The sequence below is a fragment of the Aspergillus versicolor genome (genome assembly GCF_001890125.1).
Source record: "Aspergillus versicolor CBS 583.65 unplaced genomic scaffold ASPVEscaffold_1, whole genome shotgun sequence".
NCBI classification, from domain to species: Eukaryota; Fungi; Ascomycota; class Eurotiomycetes; order Eurotiales; family Aspergillaceae; genus Aspergillus; species Aspergillus versicolor.
The window spans coordinates 3,363,965-3,387,195 of NW_024467524.1; the positions used below are offsets into that span (position 1 = coordinate 3,363,965).

General features: G+C 50.0%; 9 protein-coding genes across 9 annotated transcripts; 6 read left to right on the top strand and 3 right to left on the bottom strand.

Annotated features, from left to right (window-relative positions):
- Nucleotides 1-258: 258 nt before the first annotated feature.
- Nucleotides 259-2,212, top strand: ASPVEDRAFT_121620 (alpha-amylase; the record flags this gene model as incomplete). Its single annotated transcript, XM_040805903.1, has 6 exons — nt 259-328; nt 400-807; nt 866-1,500; nt 1,603-1,623; nt 1,673-1,895; nt 1,956-2,212. The coding sequence occupies 6 exons, from the start codon at nt 259-261 to the stop codon at nt 2,210-2,212; spliced, it is 1,614 nt and encodes a 537-aa protein (XP_040662835.1).
- A 240-nt stretch (nt 2,213-2,452) lies between these two features.
- On the bottom strand, nt 2,453-3,662 carry ASPVEDRAFT_36461 (ketopantoate reductase family protein). The gene has a single exon (XM_040811214.1). It carries the CDS (start codon nt 3,545-3,547, stop codon nt 2,540-2,542), a length of 1,008 nt encoding a protein of 335 aa, XP_040662836.1. The 5' UTR covers nt 3,548-3,662; the 3' UTR covers nt 2,453-2,539.
- A 752-nt stretch (nt 3,663-4,414) lies between these two features.
- ASPVEDRAFT_121145 (GPI-anchor transamidase) lies at nt 4,415-5,614 on the top strand (the record flags this gene model as incomplete). Its single annotated transcript, XM_040805858.1, has 1 exon — nt 4,415-5,614. The coding sequence occupies one exon, from the start codon at nt 4,415-4,417 to the stop codon at nt 5,612-5,614; it is 1,200 nt and encodes a 399-aa protein (XP_040662837.1).
- A 607-nt stretch (nt 5,615-6,221) lies between these two features.
- ASPVEDRAFT_119792 (cell division control 45 family protein) lies at nt 6,222-8,863 on the top strand (the record flags this gene model as incomplete). The annotated part of the gene is made up of 2 exons (XM_040805736.1): nt 6,222-7,004; nt 7,055-8,863. The coding sequence occupies 2 exons, from the start codon at nt 6,222-6,224 to the stop codon at nt 8,861-8,863; spliced, it is 2,592 nt and encodes an 863-aa protein (XP_040662838.1).
- Nucleotides 8,864-9,385: 522 nt separating this feature from the next.
- Nucleotides 9,386-11,017, top strand: ASPVEDRAFT_49135 (uncharacterized protein; the record flags this gene model as incomplete). Its single annotated transcript, XM_040814124.1, has 3 exons — nt 9,386-10,184; nt 10,255-10,712; nt 10,817-11,017. 3 exons carry the CDS (start codon nt 9,386-9,388, stop codon nt 11,015-11,017), a joined length of 1,458 nt encoding a protein of 485 aa, XP_040662839.1.
- Nucleotides 11,018-11,588: 571 nt separating this feature from the next.
- Nucleotides 11,589-14,194, bottom strand: ASPVEDRAFT_269816 (polynucleotide adenylyltransferase). Its single transcript, XM_040809968.1, has 8 exons — nt 13,831-14,194; nt 13,609-13,757; nt 13,175-13,549; nt 12,922-13,118; nt 12,242-12,848; nt 12,082-12,196; nt 11,910-12,027; nt 11,589-11,767 (listed from the first exon to the last, which is right to left on the bottom strand). The coding sequence occupies exons 1-8, from the start codon at nt 13,983-13,985 to the stop codon at nt 11,699-11,701; spliced, it is 1,785 nt and encodes a 594-aa protein (XP_040662840.1). The 5' UTR covers nt 13,986-14,194; the 3' UTR covers nt 11,589-11,698.
- Nucleotides 14,195-14,404: 210 nt separating this feature from the next.
- ASPVEDRAFT_49137 (homoserine acetyltransferase family protein) lies at nt 14,405-15,806 on the bottom strand (the record flags this gene model as incomplete). Its single annotated transcript, XM_040814125.1, has 6 exons — nt 14,405-14,535; nt 14,591-14,670; nt 14,720-14,867; nt 14,931-15,040; nt 15,097-15,592; nt 15,662-15,806. The coding sequence occupies 6 exons, from the start codon at nt 15,804-15,806 to the stop codon at nt 14,405-14,407; spliced, it is 1,110 nt and encodes a 369-aa protein (XP_040662841.1).
- Nucleotides 15,807-16,448: 642 nt separating this feature from the next.
- ASPVEDRAFT_36467 (flavin reductase family protein) lies at nt 16,449-17,970 on the top strand. The gene is made up of 2 exons (XM_040811216.1): nt 16,449-16,834; nt 16,944-17,970. The coding sequence occupies exons 1-2, from the start codon at nt 16,770-16,772 to the stop codon at nt 17,821-17,823; spliced, it is 945 nt and encodes a 314-aa protein (XP_040662842.1). The 5' UTR covers nt 16,449-16,769; the 3' UTR covers nt 17,824-17,970.
- A 1,464-nt stretch (nt 17,971-19,434) lies between these two features.
- Nucleotides 19,435-23,097, top strand: ASPVEDRAFT_120506 (putative C6 transcription factor; the record flags this gene model as incomplete). The annotated part of the gene is made up of 9 exons (XM_040805798.1): nt 19,435-19,550; nt 19,638-19,687; nt 19,758-20,099; nt 20,155-20,246; nt 20,300-20,348; nt 20,459-21,457; nt 21,521-21,621; nt 21,676-22,354; nt 22,418-23,097. 9 exons carry the CDS (start codon nt 19,435-19,437, stop codon nt 23,095-23,097), a joined length of 3,108 nt encoding a protein of 1,035 aa, XP_040662843.1.
- Nucleotides 23,098-23,231: the final 134 nt, after the last annotated feature.

The following is a 23,231-nucleotide window of genomic DNA, read 5'->3' on the forward strand; positions in this document are numbered from 1 at the left end:
GAAGTTATAATAGGCGCCATACTTTACTCAACTCCACCCATTATAATATGAGCTGCAACCGCGCCATCATTGTTCAGTCAGATTGTGACATGTACTGCATACACATCCGATGCACCTCTTTACTACTCACGTCGAGATCAGACAGCTTCCCCAGTATTTATTTAGCTTAAACGTAGGCGCAGGTGGATTCGAGGAGCCCCCAAAGTTTCTTCATGATCACTGGGTATCGTTGACACGATATATATAAATATATGTTAAATGCTCTCTTTTCTCTTATGCGACCACTCCTTTGGGAGAAAGGGAAAACAGCCATGGAAAGAAATCGAGGGTACGCTCTATTGGGTCACATTCAAAACTAATAAAAAAACTCCATACTAATAGAAGATTACCTGTGAATAGATGAGGCTACGCGTCTCCATGACCTTCCGTCATGGAACGCCCCCGATAACTCGCTTATGTTCCAGGCATTTGAATGGCATGTTCCTGATGATCAGGCTCACTGGCGTCGCCTCCTCCAAAAATTACCCACGCTGAAGTGTATGGGTGTTGACAATATATGGATTCCTCCAGGGTGTAAAGCTATGAGTCCTTCTGGCAACGGATACGACATCTACGACCTCTACGACCTAGGCGAGTTTGACCAGAAGGGGGCTCGTCCGACGAAATGGGGAACAAAAGAGGAATTGCGAAATTTTATTTCCGGGGCGCAAGATCAGGGAATAGGGATCTATTGGGATGCTGTGCTCAATCATAAGGCTGGGGCTGATTTCACAGAACGCTTCCCAGCAGTGAAGGTAGATCCGCAGAGTATGTATCTGTACCATGAACTATACACATAATGATTCGCAGGTGCTGATAATGCTAGATCGGAATCAAGAAATCTCAATACAAGAGGATATTGACGGCTGGGTAGGATTCAATTTTCCCGGTCGTGGTGACCAGTATAGCGCAGTGAAATATCACTGGCCTCATTTCAATGGCGTCGACTGGAATGATATTCGGCAAGAAAAGGCTGTCTTTAAAACAAAATGTCTCAATAAGGACTGGGCGACCGATGTCAGTAACGAGAATGGGAACTATGATTACCTCATGTTCGCGAATCTTGACTATTCAAATCCAGAGGTGCGGGATGATGTTCTCCATTGGGGAAGTTGGATTACCACCGAACTGTCTCTCAGTGGTATGAGATTGGACGCAGTGAAGCACTATTCAGCTGAATTCCAGAAGACTTTCATTGACGAGCTTCGGAGACAGTTGGGTGAGAAGTTCTTTTTCGTTGGAGAATACTGGTCAAGCAAAACAAACATCCTACTTGATTATCTGGAACGGATGGACCACCAACTGTCACTGTTTGACGTCCCTCTAGTCGACCGATTCTCTGCCATTTCGCACACCAAAGGAGCAGATATGCGGCGGATATTTGACGGAACCCTCGTTCAGAAAAGTCCTGACCATGCAGTTGTAAGATTACCTGTCAGCCAACTTGAAACACATCTGACTGTTCTTCTGCACACATTGGCAGACATTCGTTGCAAACCACGACACAGTAAGGCCATATTTACGTGTGATTTGATACTTAGCTAACTAGATATATGAGTGAAGCAACCAGGGCAATCGCTGGAGGTAAGTAAATGGCTTATTTTACCATTGATCCAGCTGACGGATGTACCAGACTCCCATCGCAGCCTTCTTTATACCACTTGCGTACGCCTTAATCCTTCTTCGTGAAAAAGGTCAACCGTGCCTTTTCTATGGGGACGTCTACGGCACTTCAAGAGACAACAAATATCCCGATAGAGCCCTATATGCGAACCAGATCTCAACTCTCACACAGGCTCGCAAGCTGTATGCGAATGGCGCCCAGAGAGATTACTTTGATAAAGCAAACTGCATCGGTCGGTATTCCAAAGTAAAAGTGAGATTGAAACCAAGGAGTGTGCTAATGGCTATTCAAGGGTTTATCCGCTACGGAAACAAGCGCCATCCTTCCGGCCTTGCCTGTATCTTGAGCAATGCCGGGCCATCTCGGAAGTGCATGTTCGTTGGCCGCACACATGCTGGGGAACGATGGACAGATATCTTGAATAGCCGGGAAGAAACAGTCAAGATTAACAGGAAAGGCTATGGGACGTTTTATGTCGGTGCCTATAGCGTTAGTGTCTGGGTAAACTCTTCTGTGGAGTGCAGGGAGAATCTCCATCAGATCCTATGAGACTCTGCACTTATCCACGTCCACACTTCCCAGAGTATATATAAACTGGGAGCAGCGGGCCTGCCACCGTGACGTTAGTCGCTCCTTCCTATGATGGAAGCAAAAACTGTTTGATTACACGAGGAAGGTACGACCCTGAGCGCGTCAATGCCTTATGTGGTAGGCGCAGCTAGACGCGTCGGCTACTCTTTCCCCATGTTATACTTGTTTTATAAGGAAGGCACCCAAGTATTCTATGGGTGATACGCCTAAGTAGAATGTGGTTTTAGCCGTGCCTGGAGTGATAGTGTGTATCTATGGTCTAGAGTGTATTTTTAATCTGTTGAATCATGTACCTCTATCCTTGGCCAGTGCCCAACCTCGGGCCTTTGTTAATGCATAGATTGTTTCTAAACGAGGCATGGGAACCTTTTTTTGCTTCCCAAGTCGAACAGTATTTCCCAAGATTGCTTCCACCTCAATAGCCCTGCCCTGCCTCACGTCCTGAAGCATACTTACTTCTCTCCCTGTGCCCGTTTCCGCTCGTCTCTTCGCAATGGAGAGTTTCTTTTCAGCCACCTCGGGCGTCACACCTTCAATCCCTACTACCCTTGCCAGCTCAATGATCTCCAGCATTACACCCCAAGCCAGGTCATAGGCGTATGGTTCCGAGGTTAGAAGGAAATCCCCGTCAGTGGTAAGTGTCAGAGCACAAATTGGGTTCCAGGCTGCATTCAAAAGCAGCTTGGACCAACGCGCGACCTGGATGTCTTCGTGGACTTGGGCATTGCCGCCACCCTTGATCATGAGGTCGGCGAACTGTCTTGCAGCAGCCTTGTGTGACTCTGGTGCTGTTGACGGATAAGTACCTAGTTCAAACAGGTTGAGCATCTCCGGGTACTCTATTGTGCCTGGGCCCGTTTGCACCGCCGGCAAGTAGATGACCCCGCTTATGACTGGATTCTGCGGAAACGCGGCGATAACTTCCTCCTCGATCATGATGCCGTTCTGCGCTAGGATAATGGCTGTTTGTGGTCTGTCGTCCAAGATTGAGCGGAGCTGTTCGGGCAGCGATGGCGTGCTACCTGGGAATGACTTGGTGCAGACCAAAACGAAGTCGAAAGTGTCGTTGGCACATTCAGAGATGTTGCGCACAACGACAGTTGGGCGATAGGTCACCTCACCATATCTCACAGATGACAACTTGAACCCATTTGTTTTGACGGCTTCGTAATTCGACCGGCAGACAGCTGTCACATTGCAACCGGCGTGGAGCAGCTGGTATAGATAGACACCACCGACACTGCCAGCACCATAAAGAAGAACATTGGCAGATGGACTCGGTTGGCTATCCATGGTGACGGACGCGATTGAAATAACTCAGAGAGTTCCAGGTTGGAGGGTCGAGCAACTTTTATGGAGTCGAAGAGGGGAGAAAATGAGTCTTACTGGTCTCGGGCCTCCATAACAGCCGGGTTGCCAAGATCGTTGTTCCCCATGGGCATTCTCCACAAGTCCCTTCAGTTGGTGACATCCACGCCTACTCTACAGTGTAGAGCTTATCAGATATATTATAACGACCAATTGCGTAAACATAACTATATTTTGAAAGCCAGTCCGCCATACTTCTTCTCCTTTTAAGTCCTACATATCAAATATTTCCTGCGGGTCATAAGGTATAAATTTGTCTTGCAGTGATGAAACCAATCTCGAGGAGCATTCGTCACGGCCTCTGTTGATAGTCCTACAAAAATGCGCTGATATAGCGTATCGTTACCTTGATGTGGTGAAGCACCTGCGCCTACATTGCAAGCAATGTCATCGTTGCTATGGTCTTGCGTGGCTCAAAATTTGCTGGTCGAATTGTTGTCTATATTCCGTTGGGAAGAACAAATATATCTTACCTCAACTTGTGTTCTTTTTGAGTACGTATTCCATGCTATGATCCAATTTCAGTTCAGTGAGAGGGTTATGGCTTTGGTCTGGGCGGGAAGAGTGAACTGCTTGGCATTTGATTGCCCATTAATAATCACACCTAAGATAGCCCAGAACAGCCACTTTCTCCCCACAGACAAGCTGACAACTTCGACTCAACCTTTCCTCGTTTTATGATGAAAGCGGGATCAATACGCTGCAGTGGAGGCCACTAATTAGTCGTGGTTGAGGGTTGCGCTCTCATCGTCCGTTCATTCCTCCCCTATTATGATCTGATTCCCTTTCATCATGTCTCCGTACTTTGGGCTCCCCCGAGCCCTCTCTTTCCTTCTTTTCCTCCTCGTCGCGACTCTAGTATCGGCAGAGCATACATCGAACTGGGCTGTTCTCGTTGCTACCTCGCGATTTTGGTTCAACTATCGTCATCTCGCAAATGTCCTCTCCCTCTACCGAACCGTCAAACGCCTCGGGATACCCGACTCGCAGATCATCCTCATGCTCCCAGATGACATGGCTTGCAACCCCCGAAATGCATTCCCCGGAACCGTCTACAGTAATGCCGACCGCGCGGTGGATCTTTACGGTGACAACATCGAAGTAGACTACCGGGGCTACGAAGTGACAGTGGAGAACTTCATCCGTCTTTTGACCGACCGATTAGATGAGGACGTTCCGCGCAGCAAACGCTTGAACACCGACGCCGGGAGCAACGTGCTCGTGTATATGACAGGACATGGTGGTGACCAGTTCCTAAAATTCCAAGACGCCGAGGAGATCGGAGCGTGGGATCTGGCGGATGCGTTTGGGCAGATGTGGGAGAAGAAACGCTACCATGAGTTGCTATTCATGATCGACACCTGCCAGGCCAATACGATGTACACCCATTTCTACTCGCCCAATATTGTTGCGACAGGGTCTAGTGAACTTGACCAGTCGTCTTACTCTCACCATGCGGATAATGATGTGGGGGTTGCGGTGATTGACCGCTGGACATACTATGTGCTTGAGTTCCTCGAGACGCAGGTGACTAGTACGAATTCAAAGCAAACGTTGGGCGACTTGTTCGATTCGTATGATGAATCGAAGATCCACTCGAATCCTGGCGTTCGATGGGACCTATTCCCTGGAGGGGAGCAGGAGGGCCGCCTTCGGACGCTGGTAGATTTCTTTGGGAATGTTCAGAGCGTTGAGGTAGAGAAGGCCGACGCTGATGAACCAGGCTCGCTGAAGGAGGATCTTGTTGAAATTGCGCGACTTGTCGAGAAGTGGAGGTCGTTTTCTCAGGACTATAACGCCGCTGGCAACACCACATCCGAGCAAGATGATACAGAAACCCGGCCTGCATATGAAGTGAAGCGGAGGAGTGTCGGCCCTGTGAAACTGGCTGACGAGACTCCCTGGGAGAAACGCTTGATTGGGTTGTCAATTCTGGGGGCGTGTGCGGCCGTCTGGTTCACTGGATCTGCCTTAGGCGGGACCATGGCCTGATCCTAATACTAGTACATTATTCGTTTTTGTTGCATTAGATTCTTGGATATTCTAGCGTGCTTCACAATGGTCATTTTCAAAGCATACCCCCGGTGTTTCTCCTGGCATTCACACGCCCGGCTAGAAAGGCATTCCAAATACTCTCCATCTTCGATCCTGTATTTCATGTCTGGAGTATTAATCCGCAATTCAGATGAAACACCCCATAAAAAGGAATGAATTACATACCTCTCTGTTGTCGCCTCGACCTTGAAAGAGGAGGCTTGGCGCCGGACTCCGCACGTGCGGCACGCCCTGGACGCGTCGGCGGCCGGGTGCGCGACCAAATCGGGGCTTTCCTGCAGTAATTGGAAACCAACAAAAGCGACCACCACCGCGCCCGTCTACAGCTTGTTTTCTCTGTAGTTTTTCTTCCATTCAGTTATAGGCCTTGCCAGGCCTCAATTCGCGCCTTTTAAAACTTCTGTCATCATTTTTCCCCTCTTCTTTATGATCTATCCCATTCTTATAAATGTCCTCTCGACGCGTTGATATACCACCACGACCACCGACAATACTACCGATTCGACGGACTGTGGCTTGAGAGAACACACTGGACTGACTGGCTATGTATCTCCCGCGCCAGCTGATATCCCACCTATACCTCCAGCTTCTCCGATCGCATCACCCCCTCTCACCACCTGTGTTGATTCTCGTCGCGCTCGAACCAGACGCCCTCTGCGCGTGCCGAATCCTAACCGCCCTCCTGAAGCGCGACTACATCCCACATAAAATCCACCCCGTTGCTGGATATGGCGATCTATCACGCGCCGGCGAAGAGCTTGTCCGGCCAATGCAGACGGGGAATGGGGGGAGTGGAGGTGTTGTTGTTTGCCTGGGGGTTGGCGGGCTTGTGGACCTCGGTGAGATTTTAGGGCTGAGTGGTGAGGATGACGAGGCGGAGGATATGGGGGGTGTGGAGGTTTGGGTGTTTGACGCGCGGCGGCCGTGGAATCTGGCGAATGTTTTTGGGGGCGAGGGCGGACAGCAGCAGCAAGTTCTTGGGGAGGCTGATGCGAACGGTCATGCTGTGCGGAGGAAGACGCCGGGTGTGGATAAAGGGTGTATTACGGTTTCGTACAAGTTTGGGAATGGGAATGGGGGTGTTGTTGTTTACGACGACGGGGATATCGAGGAAGAGATGGAGAAAGAGAGGGAGGCATACTGTGCTCTATTGGAGATGCCGGAGGTGGATGAGGGGGAGGAGGACGATGGTGATGACGATGAGGATGGTGAGCCACCGTCAAGCTCTGACTCGAAGAAGCGCAAGTCCTGGTCAAGGGAGGATGATGAGGAGGACGACTTTGATGATGATGATGGGCCTCCCCGGCAGCGGAGGCGGAGTGACTCTGTGCGTTTTATAGAATTGATTTACGCGTTGGCTGCTAACACTAGACTTAGGGCTCGTCGATTGCCTCATCGCCGACTCGACAACGGAGACACAACGGACACGACTCTTCTAACTCGTCGCGCTCTGCTACTCCCGTGTCGGATTCACCCTCGCCTGCACAGTCAAAGCAACCGTCTGCACAGTCTTTGCGACGCCGGTTACTTCGAATGAAGCATAAGCACGAGAGCGTATTACAACAGTACTATTCTTCTGGAACTTCCTACTCAGAGCCCATCTCCTCGATCATGTACTCCCTCGCATCGGAGTTGGGCCGTGACGACAACGACCTTCTTTGGCTGGCCATCGTCGGGGTCTGTAGCTTGGAACTAAGCGGTCGTACTATGTCTGGGGTCGGTGTCTCGAGCTCATCGGAGTCTGGGGGTTTAGCGGGATGGGGTGGAGAGCGAGGAGAACGAATACGGCAAATACTGCGCGATGAAGTCAACCGATTGAACCCACCCGACCCTAGTGATCAATACCGCGATATAAGGGGGGAGATCTCCGGCGTCATCCCCACTACCGCGCGGTCTCCCACCGACAAGTCCATCCGGTTATCACCCGAGCCCCGTTTCATCCTCGTGCGGCACTGGTCTCTCTACGAGAGCATGCTGCACAGCCCATACTTGGCATCCAGACTACACGTATGGACGGAAAATGGACGAAAACGATTGCACAAGCTTTTGGCAAAGATGGGAATCAGCTTGACGCAATGTCACCAGAACTATACGCACATGGACATGGAACTAAAGCGGGTCCTACGGCAACGACTACTCAAATACGCCCCAATGTACGGATTGGATGGACTGGTACCCCCAGAAGCACCTGGTCATGCCGTGTCTCGGGAAGGCTGGGGGTTTGTCCGCTGTTGGGGCTGGAAGGCTTGCCTCTCAGCCACGGATGTAGGAATGATGGTGGGCGCGATTCTCGAGGTTGGCCCGGAAGAGGTCCCAGGCGTATGGGATGCCAAACGCCTACCCCGGCAAAAGAGGATAGAAGGCAATACTGCCTCTGAAGAGACAGATACAGATCCATCAGACCTCCTTCCCCGCTTTTGGACAGCGTATGATGCGCTCTCATTAACGTCAGAGTCGCCCACGCTTCTCATGGAAGCGCTACCACTTGCTCAACACCTACAGCGCGCCATCCTTCGTACCGGTACCTCGCTTCTCTCAAAGCATCAGATCAGGCACCTACGGGCTTTCCGCATTGCGGTTGTCAAAGATGGCCCTGACGTCAAACTGTTCACGAACCCGGGAGCATTGACAAAGCTTGCGTTATGGGTTGCGGAGGCTATCCGCGTGCAGGAACGAGACCGTGGTGACACCATAAAAATTGGAAAAAGGCGAGCAGCGGGTACGCCACTGGTACTCGCTGGCCTCGACGAGGACCGTGGTCTCTATGTTGTTGTCGGTACCGGTGGCGGAGGCGGTGTCGTTGACTTTGCTGCTATATCTAAACGCCGTGAAGAGCGGCGCAAGAAGAAGGAAGGGAAGGATAAGAAGCGAAAAGAGCGAGACGAAGCACGAGCGAAACGTGCCGCCGAGCGAGCTGCAAGGGCAGAGGATGGCGAAGAAGATGAAGAGGAAGAATCAGAAGAGGAAGAGTCTTCCGAGTCTGAATCTGAATCCGAGGACGAACAAGATATGAGTGGTAGCAAACATCTTCTGCGTAACCGATTCGGCATTGCCTTCCAGGAAGTCGTACAAGAAACCAACACCCGGGTTCGGATTGATAGCTTCGAGCACTGCGTGGTCGAGGTGCAAAAGGATGACTTGGGCGGTTTCCTCGAAGCTCTCAGTTTCCGCAGCGTGGTTGGCTGAGCTCGCTCCTCGTTCGTTTGTCTACTTTGATATACCTGCTAATGTTTCTGCTCATGATCTATACTGATGGCGGTTTTGGTTTGTTGGTTTCATGCGACGGCTGGATACACTGGGCACTTGATGAAAATTCTCGCCTTTCACCCTTATTCTTCCCCTCTTCCCTATATGCTCTTGGATACAGCCATTCATTTTGTCTTGTCGTTTATTGTTTTGTTCCGGAGCGGCTGGTTTCCTGTTTGCTTGCATCTGCTGCCCTCCATCACGACCCCTTCGCATATTCTGCACATGTCCTGGCGCTACTGGTGTTTGTTCCATCAATATATGAATCTGACTAGCATGAATGAGAGGAATCGACTGCCTTTCGTGGTCATAAAATCGTATGTTTTGATATTTCCTGATCCTGGTCGGATGAACTCCGATCGACCCCGCAAAGAACCCCGAGTTTCCTCATCTACGACAACAACATCATCTCCATCAATCCCCATCCAACATCACAAGAAGCAGACACTCACCAGCTCCATCATGCCAACCTACCCTACTCTTTCACGCGATGAAACCATCGCCAATCTGCCCTCAGAATACCCCTCCGATGCCCTAAACCAAATAAGCACATACCTATCCTCCAGCTCCACCAGCCCCCGCCGTCTTGTCGTTCTCGACGACGACCCAACAGGCACACAAACCTGCCACGACATCTCCGTCCTAACAGTCTGGGACATCCCAACCCTAGCCGCCGAGTTTCGCAGCTCCACCCCAGGCTTCTTCATCCTCACAAACTCGCGCGCCCTCCCGCCCTCTTCAGCAAAAGCCCTCATTCAAGAGATCTGCCAAAACGTCGTCGCAGCCGCAACCGCCACAGGTTACAGCAAAGACAACCTAGACATCGTACTGAGAGGCGACAGTACACTCCGTGGCCACTTCCCCCTAGAAGTCGACGTCGCGCAGTCCGTTCTGGGATTTGACGCTGGCGCACCTCCGACCTGGGTTCTGGCACCGTTCTTCTTTCAGGGCGGACGGTTTACAATAGACGATGTGCATTACGTGCTAGAGGGTGAGAAGCTGGTACCTGCCGGTGAGACACAGTTTGCGCGTGATGCAACCTTTGGGTATAAGAGTTCAAATCTGAGAGATTATGTCTTGGAGAAAGCACCCGGGCGGTTTAGTGCTGAGCAAGTACACTCTGTGTCCCTGGAGGATATTCGCCGGGGTGGTCCCGAAGCTGTCTGTGAACGGCTATTAGGGTTTCCTAAGGGTGGTGTAGTTATTGCTAATGCGGCCGCCGAGTCGGACATGCATGTCTTTGTTGCTGGGTTATTGCTTGGTATGTCCTGTTTCTGTTTTCGATGTGGGTTCTGTCTAATCTGTGCATACTAATTGACGATGGTGTATAGCCGAAGCAAAGGGTGCCCGCTACATCTACCGCACAGGTGCGGCGTTCGTCTCAACGCGGTTAGGCATCTACTCAAAGCCACCCATTACAGCCGCGGAGCTCAAACTCGCCAAACCCCGAGAAACAGGCGGGCTGATCCTGGCGGGCTCATATGTGCCCAAGACAACGGCTCAGCTTAAAGTCCTTATCGAGAAACGCGGCAACGATTTGTCAGTGATTGAAATAGGCGTGGAAGACCTCATCGCTTCGCCGGATAGTGCGGCCGATATGGTTGCCCGTGTCGTGAAGCAAACAGAGGAGAACCTGAAAGCGGGCAAAGATACCCTCGTTATGACGAGCCGCGCCCTGATCACGGGTGGCGATGAGCTGTCGTCGTTGGCTATCGGGTCTAGGGTTGCTGAGGCGCTGGTGAAGGTCCTGGAAGGCGTGGAAGTTCGGCCGAGGTATATCGTTGCTAAGGTATTTATCTCTGTATTGAGCGTTTGGTTCCATTTATTCCTTTTCTTATATTTAGCTGTGAGGAAAGTTTGAGTTGCAGGAAAAGTACTAACAGACTATTCTAGGGCGGAATTACATCCTCCGACGCAGCAACGAAGGGCCTCTTGATGAAACGGGCTTTGATTGTGGGCCAAGCGGCTGCCGGCGTACCACTTTGGAGGTGTGATGAGCCGACGTCTCGGCATCGGGGTGTCCCATTTGTTGTATTCCCTGGGAACGTAGGTGGTGAGTCTACGCTATGCGACTTGGTTGCGGCCTGGAACTAGATTGGTTATGCGGAAGCATTGAATAGAGTTGGTGTCCCTCCACTTCTGTGTTGCATAATCTTTTCTGTAAGGGTACAATACGCACGAGATGCAAATATGAATACGCAGGAAGCTACTGCATTAAAAGCCGCTGGATGTCATTGGGTAGAATGGCCCGTCGGCCATGGGAATATCTTGTTCATTCACCTACTTAGACCTAACTGGGAGACGCTAGTGTGCATGGGAACGAAAGACAACAAGCATAATACGCACACAAGGGGAATAGCCGGCTGGAGCAAGATACAGATGATGCCTCACTCTAGTACTGATATGCCGTGGAAGGAAGCTTCAAAACTCTCAGGTAGAACACGACTCCTGGTCTAATAAAGGCGCGCGCTCGCGCTCGTCTTGACCGTAGTCAATTTGATGTAAAAGCAATAGGGGAAAAAAAAAGAAGGATCTCACATCTGGTAGTCCAGAAAGGAGAGCGGGGAAGATACACCAACCTTGTATAACTTCCGACTTCAGTCGAGTCACGAGGTCACTGTGTTCCTTGTAGTCAGAATTAGCGAAGACTGGTTCGTCATCATGTTTCCATTCTCATATTAGAGTATATGATGTCGTGGATCTCTCACGACTTCATGGGGGCCTGCCCCGAAGTGCTGGGCTGTTGGATAACTCGTATGGGGGTGGCAACTTGTTTCACGCGGGTGTTGCAGCGGTGGCATATCCGTCGGTGACTTGGCGTTTTGGGGCGGGGTTTGGTGAATCCTAAGACAATGTTGATATTAGTTATAACTAGAAGTTAGAACCTTCCAGCCCCGTGCGGACCGCGGAGGGCTGAATTTAGTAGAATAGATTTGCATGGTAGGTAGAGCTCGCGATAGGATCTCACTCTCTTGTATGCACTTACGTCCACGGAATCGAAGCTGCGTTTCTGCCCGCTTGTCGTCGTCTTTTTTACGACCTTCTTCTTGGGCCGTGAAGGTCGAGTTTCGCCGGCTTGGAAAAGGTCCTCCGGCAAATCGTAGCTGTTTGAAAATCCTTAGACCCTGGCGATAACAATCATGATTCAAGAGACTCACTTGCGAACATGCGTAATAGACAAGTCGTTGATACCAGGTTGATACCCAGCCCATGATGTGCACATGGATTTGAAAAACTGGGCATCAGATGAAATATCCAATGACCGGGACGCACCTATGGAAAGTCAGTCGATTCAGCAAACGAACCTGGAGCACATACCTGGTTCAACCGGCTTCAACTCCATTCCAATGTAGTAAGTTGTGGTATAGACAATTCGGTTGTCATTGGCTGCGTTGTCTGCGGCAGCAGGTACTTCTGTGTCTTCTCTTCCACTCTGAGCCGCAGTCTGATGAGCAACATCCTTGACTTCGTCGGTCGTCTCTGTTTTAATACCCTTATCTTGGTATTTAAGAGATCCATTCTTAACTGCATCGGCCTCTTCCTCGTTGCTGATAATATGGGTCCTTTCGAAACCCTTGGGGAACGGATGAGCTACTGCGATGGTGGATTTACGGTCCAATGCTCCAACCAGGTGCCTGACTTTGGACTCAACGAGACCGGACCAGACTGACTCCGCTTCTTTCGTCCTACTAGACGCAGTGACGCCGAGGTAATACTTGTAGTCTTGCGTGAAAAATGAGTGTCGCTCAAACAGATCATTCCAAGTCGCTTGTTTCGCCCAGATCTTGTCCACAATATCACCGCCACGTTGAAGCTCCCGCAGGATTACGGCTTTAGTCGACATTGAGATGTTGTGGGTTGCGCACATGGACGGATAGGCAGGTGTGATAATGGGCATTAAATGAAACCGGTCACCGTGGTAGATCTTTTGTCACATAATATTAGCAAAGACCAAGTAGGCACTATTGCACGGATTGCCTTACCTTTGGATTCCACACTTTCATCTGTAGAGGTCCATCCTCAATAGTCTTCAATAACACAGGTTGCGGCCACGCCCATTTGTTCATGATTCGGAAAAATTTGCCTACAATAACAGAGCCGGTTGCTTGAGGATACAACTGACACACTCTTGCTACCAGCATGGCCCATGCAACACCACCAGGGAAACCGACAATATTAGAATAAATAGCTCGTCCTGTGTTCCATATAGTCAGCTACAATTCTGCCAGGAAATTCTGAAACAGCGCTTACGCTGAGCCCATAGCTTGATTGCGCGCAAAGCAAGGCGGAATGTCTTTTGCTGCGGTACCAACTCCAATATCTCATCCGTTACACGGGTTCCATTGAGCGACCGCACCTCCTTTTCGTCAAGGCCTCTTAAGTAGTCGTTGTTCTTCAAATCAAGATTCAGAGGGATCGACGGCACGATCAGGCGGGCAAAAATCAAATCGATACTTATCCCCGACAATTCAAGTTTTATAAGAGGAACAAAGGCATCCGGAACCGGCGTCATTTTCTCGATGGCCCCTTGAGGTGCCATAGTTTCAAGTAACGGCGGGAAGTCGGAGAAAAAGTCATCAATCACAACGTGTTTCGGTCCAAGAACTAGGGTATCGATATCCGATCCTTTAAACAGCGCACTGTCAGTTGAGCTCCACGAAGAAGTCTCCTATGCTTAAGCTTACCCGGCCCATAGACCCCCAAGCGATAACTCCCATAAGTGAATATTTTACCACCTGCTGCCTCGACTGCGGCCTGAGAAAGGCCCTTTTTGCGACTGACGGCTTTGACAAACTCGGTTGTTACACGCTGTAGAAGTTGGAGTACTTGTTTCCTATGCAAAAAAAAAAGTGGCAAGTCAGAAGATGTACGAGACTGATTTTCTGATTTCCGGTATGCTCCCGTACCTTCGTTCGGTCTCCGACGGACTTTCAAAGTTGTTCTGGAGCTTAAGCTCTGCGATAAGATCATCGTTCGCTGCTAATTCTTCTGTGGTTGGCAATGTCATAGATATTGGGGGGGTTACGCCCCATTGGCGAGTTGGTGGTGTCGGTGCTGCCATTGCGATGCTGCTACCTGGGCGAGATGCGGAGATCGGAGTTATTACGGAGTAGAAGAACCCAGAGCGAGCGGAGGACGGAACGGGAGAGAAAAGAAAATATATGACCAAAAGCGAATATTAAGTAAATGGAACAACAGAAAAATAAGGAAATCAAGGGAGGGTATTGAGTGAATCAGTTGATAAAGGGAACAGCGCGTCGCTGAAATGGCAGTCGATCCAAGGGCCAAAAGGCTTGATTGATGGGGCGCTTGCATTTGTGATGACTCAGCAGCGGTATAGTCACATGATCTTCACTTTGACAGGACATGTGAAGTAGAAGTACAAATAGTTTGGTCGTTTTATTAACTAAATAGAGCGTGTATGAAAAATGTGTTGCTTATCTTCGCTGAAATTGATATTGGTTAATGATTTGGGTTAGATCAAACTGATCGAATAGGAAGCTCCCGCTTTTCAGCATTATTACTGCCACCGTCCTTCTGGAAGAAACTCGATAGTTGTTCGTCAAGCCACTTCACATCATCCTTACTATCTCCTGGACCACCCGCCCAATCTGCGCTTTTGTGGTTAGACAGGTATGGAAAAATCATGCCCGGGGTGTTACTTACGACCCCAAATGGAGGGGAAGATCTTAAGAGTGCCGATGCCTGAGCTCATGCACTTCAATTCATATTCGGAATCCTCCGGCCTGCGTACGCTGTCAGCTTATGTTCAGTTATCCGAATAGTGTGCTTTACGGGAAGTATAGATCAGTTTTCGCAGGTAGAACCAATGTTTTGGCTTTTATCGCTGCTAGGGCCTTCTCGAAGTTGCCATTGTACGGCTCTTGCTTGCTAACATCGCCATTCTGCCAAGTTTGTGCCATAGCTAGGAGGTTGCCTGGGTCTATGTGGGAGTGCCGAAGTTAGCTGTATTGACCGGCTCTAGTGGAGATAGTGATTTATCTACCCTTTGACAGAGCCCAAGTCTCCCAGAAATTCTGCAAGAAGTCTTCAAGGTCTTTATAGCCCAAAGCAGTCTCATACAGCCTTTCTCTGTAAAAGGCCTGAGAGAACCCCCTATATTCATTTGGTTACCAGATATACGCATACTTAACGTTATTAATAAGACTTACCAGCCGGCATAGCCTCTGCCAAATGCCTTTAGCCCGACTTTCTTTTCAGTATCACTCCATTTCCTCAGCGTTTGCCCAGATGCAAGAACACCACCCTGTCCAGATCCAGCTGACTGGATACCCTTGGCCGCTAACAAGGCACTCTTAACGCCCTCGAGGAACACCTGGTTGTGAAGCGACGTCCTTGCTGAGCCACAGAAAGGCACAGCCAGATCCATGAAGTCAGGATACTGTGTTGCCCACTGATAGGTTTGACCCGCTCCCATCGACCACCCAACAACGGCATGTAGATGAGTGATTCCAAAGTGCTCAGTGACAAGCTTATACTGGGCGCGAACGTTGTCGTAGAAGGAGACCTTTGGCCAGTCCCCTTCTACGGGGTAATTTGAGGGCGATGTTGACTGGCCATTCCCAAACAATGCGGGGACTATGATAAAATAGTTCTTTGGGTTGAGGGTCTTGTCATCGCCTATGAGCCAGAGGTTATCCGCAATGGCTTTCCTCCCATTAGCATGTGGTTTCCAATGAGATGCCCATATCCCCCCTTCATAAGTGCATTACTTACCTCCGGAGAACCAGGTGGGGTAGACAATCGCAGGAGACTTCGAGTCCCCAAATGTCTTGTACGCCAAATGGGCATCGACAAGCTTCGAACCGCTCTGGAGCTCCCAATCCCCGAGCTTGAAGATCTCATGGTCTTGCTGTGCCATTGCTGTGCTGTCTTTGAGGGGGGCTCAGTTGTGAGACTGTCGTAATTCTAGCAGGGCAAGCTTCGCCTTATTATACTGCGATGGCTTACGGCAATCGATATGTCTGATTTCAAATGTGTTTGTAAGTAGTCGGATGCTTGCTTAGATATCCCTGATTAGCGAGCATGGAAGGCAATGCGGGATGGGTGGGATAATATAGCCTGCACGAAGAGATCTGTCTGGAGTCTCGGGGGACAGATGCTACCTTAACGAGGGGAAAGTCTACAATGTATTCCGTAAAGGACTAAAATGAGGGGATTAACTTCAACTCCAACTTTCACCTGACCAGTGATCTGATCACCGGGAAATTCAGTATAGGCGACTCTAAAGGAATCCGCGGAGCTGTTATGAGGCTATCAATTGGGAGTTCTTTCCGCGAAGCATTTGTTTATCGGGTCGCTTTATTCAATCCTCATCGAGACTAAATGTTATGTTACACGCTTGCTATGCTAAAAAGTCAAGAGACTATGAGCGCTGCAGAATGGTGGCAGTAGAGAACGTCAGTGCGGAGGTGAAACCTTGGTATACCGTAACCCCACCTCCGTCAGCCTTCAAATGGCAATGCGCTGGAATATTTCTAGAATAAAAAGAGGCGCCCCTTGTTCACCGTCGTATTGGGGCTTCTATGTGTTTTGGATGGCATTTGAAGACAATCTGCGACATGAGTAGTGGCTCTTCGCCGCATCTGCGTTCCGTGCCTCAACTTGCGGGGTTCTCTCGGAGAAGCAGCAGTCAATTCGGCCCGGGCTTCGGTAGTGAAGATTTATTGCCACTGCAGTAGTGACCTTTCATTTCCACGTACGTGAGGCAAATGTTGAGGCAATTTTGCAAAGGGTGCGTGGAATTACATACAGCATTCCCTTTTGACCTGGGAGTTCCTCGCCTTAAACCGCGATATAAGAATACAACGCGTGGTTCGCAAACATGTCTTGCTCTGTTCTTGGTCCAAAATTATTACGTGCTTTTCCCAGAGCCTCTCCTCGAATTTTGTAAGTCTCCCAAATCCCAGGCTCTACAGGTGCTGGCGGTGGTGTGAGCGGGTACATGTCCAGCATGAGGAGAAGGATGCCTGTCGGGCGTATGCTTACAGTCATGCAGCTCTTTTCGATCTTTTGATCGTGTCTCGCAATTTGAAAGTTCATTCCTGCCTGTGATATATCGCCAGAAATCTACCATGATCAAAACATCGGCGTTCTTTAATACCGGCGACGACTTTGACAAAGTCCAAGCCTCGCGACCGGAGTTCCAACGAGACGCGGAGGTCAAATATTCCAAGCCCCCAAAGCCGGACTGGAAAGAAGGCGAGGGCGGCAATGATGGTGGCGAGAGCTTGAACAAGAACCATATCGAAATCGATCCCTACGAGGAGGGACGGCATGCTTCATCTAACTATAAGCTTTTGATCTCGGGGGTGGTCCCCAGACCAATTGCACTCATCAGCACGAAATCGAAAGACGGCAAAACAGCAAATCTGGCGCCATTCAGTTACGCCCAAGTTATCAACCACGATCCTCCACTCTTCACGGTAGGGTTTGTTGGGTCACTCGAGAAGGCCAAAGACAGCCTTAAGAACTTAACAGAGTCGAAGGAATGCGTGATAAATATCATTTCGGAGCACTTTGTTGAAGCTGCCAACGCAACCGCAGTCAATGCGCCATATGGAGTATCAGAGTGGGAGGTATCCGGTTTACATCAGGCTCCCAGTTCCGTTGTTCAGGCTGCGCGCGTCAAGGAATCAATGTTGTCAATTGAGGGCAAGCTCGTTGAAACCAAGGAGTTCGAGAGCAGAACAACTCCAGGAAAGAAAACCGGTGTTCTTGCGATTATCGAGGGTGTCCGATTTTGGGTGAGAGAAGACGCTTATGACAAAGAGACGAACGTCGTAGACCTAAAGGTTCTGAAACCGATCAGTCGCTTAGGAGGCATCGCATACGGGCGAACAACCGACGCGATTGAGCTTCCAAGACCGCAGTTTTAAAATCGCTCTCTGGATGTTGCATTGTCAATTATAGAGTGCAAATTTTGTACAGATAACCAGTCCTCGTTTAGATCTCATAACAGCCGGGAAATTCTAAAACCTGTCACTTGGATGTCTCAAGATTCACTGGAAAGGGCGCTTGGAAAACTGAGAAGATGCACCGAAACATGAGCTTGTGTAGATCATAAGGCTGGGCGGGCTAACTATCACCGAGCGACATCGCGACACTGGGCCCCAAGTGGGTTTTTGCCCCTCGCTACTCCATCCAGCACAACAAGGGTCTAGCCCGAAACTCTGGAGAACGACAATCGGTTCACATGACCCCTGACAATCCTGAGTCCAGCCCACTCTCGGGCGTGGCTTAGGTACTGCTGCTTTGGGCGCAATTGACCCTGTGCGCTGGAGCTTACGGTTGAGGCGGTCTTGTTCCGAGTTTGGCGCCTTCAGCGATCCCACTCTTCAAACCGCAACGAAACGGTTCAAGATGCGGGTATATGATCCGGCAAGGCCCTATGAGCGCTGGGATTCTGTGATGAGTGGGTTGGGTCCAATTATTCGTTGGCCGTGGTGTTGTGAAGGAGGCTCCGCAGCATCAAAATGTTGCGGTCACATGGCGGGAGTGATCCGTAGTGGAGCAGCTGGGACTGGAGTACCAGACCCCCAGAGTAAGAAAGTTCTTTTTTTGTTCCTCCAGTTTCTCATATCAGAAGATAGGAGGTCAATATGGTACCAGCCATTACCTGAATTACGAATACTCAGCTATGGAACATGGACCGAATAGGATATGGTCATGGAGACATCATCCCTATAGATCTGTCGTTGATGATGTATGAGGGGACCACTTGTATGCATAGAGTAGGAGAAGCGTAGTTGGATATAGAGCAGCGAGCGCTGAAAAGGCAATAGGCGGTCAGAGGGGATTTTCAAGGGAGGATTTCCGATCGACCCTTCGGCGGGTAAATTGTTAAATGATGAATTTTCATTCCTGACCCTCGAGGATGATGTCGTTGGAATTTCTTGGGGGACGTCCGCAGGGTGCAGGTGGCATCTCATCATCTCTTTTCCACCACGGAGGAACACCAACTTCCCCGGACTCGAGTACGCGGCCTTTTCCACTTCTCTTTCCACTGTTTCCATTCCCAGCAGCCAACAGATACTCGCAGATCCACGATTCTGAGACCCTAGGAGGCTAATTTAGAGCAAAGTGAATTTCGCATTGAGACCGAAATTACCAAGCGGCGACAGGGCGCGACCAACCTCTAGTCTCTCTCTACGTATCCCCCTCATCGAACCATCGGCCCCAAGCTCCGACTCCTGCTTTCCTACCCTAGGCCCTCGATTTCCCCTCCATCTAATAATACTCCCCATCTTATTCTTTATCCGCGGCAACTCACCGACCACCGCGTGGGATCAAGCCACGCCCATGGACGTTTCGCCTGGACGGGTTTTACCATCGAGACACTTCCCGCGCTACGTATTCCTTCGTCCACTGATTCCTCCTGGTGCGAATCCATAAACGCACCGTTTCCGAAGCTTGCTTGCCAGAGGATTCGGGTCCAAGATCGCTCAGATGCCCGATGTGCTGTGACCACGGGTGATAACTTGCTCGCGATGAGCCCTCCTTCTCCCCGGAAGAACGGCGGCGGTCATCTTCCCAACCCAAAACAGATTCGCTTCGTTTCAACCGATGGACAACCGCAAACAAAACGGAGACGAGTAAACGCTGCGTAAGTATTTTCCGCCCGGCGCAGATATACGTTACAAGTGTCCTTGTCGCAATGATCAACTAGCTAATTCTATGGGGTTCTGTGTAGATGCCGCACATGTCGCAAGCGCAAGATACGGTGCTCCGGCGAGCAGCCAGGTAAGAGGTGTTCCATTTGCCGTTTAGCTGCCACTTGCAGTAGGCTAATTTGTTTTATTTGGCTACATAGTGTGCAAAACATGCTCCGACTTCAATCATGAGTGCCTTGGTTATAGCGAGCCCGCCACCAATGTTCGAGCGCAATCCGACACCGCTTCTCGTACTCCTGCGGCGACCCCATCCCTAGCTACCCCGGTCGACTCGAATACTCCGCGCGGGGTGCCAGAAGTTGAAAACCGGCTACCAGGCTCCCCTAAACCAAATATATTGTCAACGGGCACAGACAGTATTGGAAAATCACCGGACGTGCCAAAAGCGTTAAAACCAGAAGAGTCGCCTCTGTTCGGGGATGCATCGGTTTGGGCAGCAAAGGAGAATGAACAGCAGGCGGCAGGGGAAAGTCCAGAAAGCAGTATGTGCTCCATATTAACTGGACACTAGCGAGTCTTGCTCATTGTTCTCTTCAGATCGGACTTCTGTCAGCTCCAACAGCCGTACACATGTGCCCTACTTCAGATATTTTGGACCCACAGCCATTGTTCCCGGATTCAAGCAAATGGTCAGTTTACTTCTCTTAAGACTCTAGTTACCAGCAACTGATTCCATCCACAGGTTGTCCAAGTACGGGGCTCACGGAAGAGTAATGCATCATTGTCGTCAGGTTGGTTCTTTCTCTATCTACCTCTGTTCACCCTTCGAGGGTTCAACTGTCGATATAGATTATCTATTGTATCGCGCGCACTGAGCTAACTTTAATGATTCCTTCGATAGACTCAGTCTCGTCTCTGCGGAGCCCAGAGCTCCATGATAGCGAAATTCATCATCTTCCCGCCGTCGTCGATAGCGTTGACACCCGTGATGCCAACACCATTCCCTTCTACGACCGAGTTGATTCTTTACCCGTGAGTAACTTGGTTACTCACCTCTGCGAGCTGTTCTTTGTCCACCTGGGCTGTAGCTTCCCATTCTTGCGGCGGGAGCGCTTTCTTCGCGACCTGAAAGAGAAGAAAATTGACACCATGCTGGTGGATTCTGTGTGCGCGCTGTCTTCCCGGTTTTCACCTCACCCGCTACTGAGTCCACCTCAAGCGCCTACTATCGATGGCTCAGAACCCCAGTCGACTATGAAGAAATCTACCCGTGGTCAACCGTTCGCCAATCGAGCAATGAGTGCCTTGGTGGAATCTCTCTCATTCCCGACACTTTCGGTTGTCCAGGCGTGTTTATTGCTTGCATACGATCAATTCGGTTCCAACCATGATAGTGGTCTATGGATGTACTTGGGAATATCCATTCGAATGGCGCAAGATCTCGGGATGCAGAAGCTCCAAGGCTTAGATTACAGTTACGGTCGAACCGGTGTGACGCCGAGCGCAGTTATGACAGGGCACGCTTCGAAACTTAGAGAAGATCAATACGATGAGCCTCCGAACGGGCCTGCCTCGACAAAAGATTCGCAGGAGGTGGAAGATCGACGTGCCTGGGAGCGTGAAAGAGTGGACACGTTCTGGAGCATCTTTTTTCTGGACAGGGTGATCTCTTCTGGCACAGGACGGCCTGTGACTTTGCGTGATGAGGATATCGAACTCCGCTTTCCTTTACAATCGGAGTCACAGCTTCCTAATGGCTGGCCAGCACCTTTTCCACCGCTTATCCGCATTATCCATTTGTATGGAAGGGTCACAGACCTTATAAACAGCATGCAGGATGTCAACCATGTGACATCAGATACGTTAAAAAGGCTGGCCGGAATGGAAAGTGACTTGACAGGTACAGTTATATTCCACTGGGGTTTTTTTCCATAGACTGGGGCTAATCAATATCCGTTAAAAGGCATTTACCAACGGTTGTCACCAAGACTCCACTTCAATGCTGCGAATTTCCAAGCATATGTAAAGGCTAAAGAAGGAACAAACTTTATTCTCCTTCATTTTGTGAGAACTTCTCATCTCTCATGAACTTCAGAGGTTAATACTAATGCTCTAAAGTGGTTCCACACGGTTATCGTACTCCTCCACCAACCCACTCTTTTAAATTCCTTTGGTGGCACCATTCAGCACCTTTACCCTAATAGCCGTGACCTTTCGATGTCGTCAGCCAAAACGATAGCAGATATTCTGTCTTTTTCCGAGCTGGTGGATGGCAAGAGCTTCATCGGAAATCCTTTCACCAGTCAACCGATGTATATAGCCGCGTGCGCTTTTCTCATGGAGAGTGCCCATTATTCCTCTCCGTCGTCACAGTCTGTCTCGCCTTCACACCAGCCACTTTTAGCCAATCAAACCAGTGGGTTCTTTTTGCCGAGCGTGGATTCGTCGTCCAACCTATCGGACCGCAAGCCCGCTGCAAGATATAGCCTTCTTGCGTCCGCCGCTAGGGAGAACTATCAGAGATGCTACAAAGCCTTGAAGGCTCTCGAGAATTATTGGGAGGGTACAAAGTATATATTGACGGTTTTAAACCAAAAGGCCAAGGGAATAGTGGATCCCTTACTATATACCGAAGAAGAGATGGAGGGTACTACTGGAACCCCTTCAGCTCAGCCTGTTACAGGGTCCAACTGGCGGCAATCACATTTGCCCAATTCCATCAATGCCGCAGGAGGACTAACATCTGGTGCGTGTTCTCCAAATGGGAGAGCCTCGCCGAGGATGGATCCCAGTCAAGGTGAGATAATATCATTGTATTCTTATCCATTTGTGTTCATCATTGAGCTAAACCTCATTTCAGCTATCGGCTGGGCCCTCACCAACGCAGCGAACTCCTCGCAACCGAACCTCAGTCTCCTCTATCAAATGCCCGCTGCTCCTCCCGAGTCCGGCCCTGACAACAAAACGTACCCTTCTCATTCTCAATACAGTCATAACTACAACAATGTACCCGTCCAGTCAGGCATTGGGCAGAGCTCGAGCTCCTTCGCGCGAGATATTGAACCCACAAATACCTCGAGTGTCGCTCATGATTCCTTGGTTTCCTCTGGCCGGGTGGCAACTTCTGACGCAACTCTTCTCCTCGGCCTAAACTCCCAGTACCCTCATCCTGTATCACGCCCCTCGAATTCACAACCGACGCGAAATCTCCCGACCTCCTCTTCAACCCTAAACCCTCAAGTGTCGGCATACAACTATATTTCACCGACGACGGATGATCGCCACGCTAGTGGTGGCCATATGGGGTCAAGACCTCCAGACCTCCACTCTGCCCTCAATCCGCCAGCGGGCGGTGATCTTCTTATTGAAAGTCAAGATGTCGACATGTCCGCACTCCACCAACAGGACCAATTTCCTTTCCCAATCAGTGGACCACCTTGGCTAGAATATCTTCCGCCGGATGTTCTGAACTACTTTAACACTGACCAGCAAAACTTTCCTCTCATGAGCCCTGGTGAAGGTGCTCCGCCGCCTCAGTAAATTCTACCATCTATTCATGTGTTATGCCTAACAACGTCTCTGCCATGTCACGATTAAGGAGAAGGAACCCACGGCGTCTTTCGGTTAGACTTTTCAGCTTTGGTGAACAAAAATAGAGCGCGAGCCATTGATAT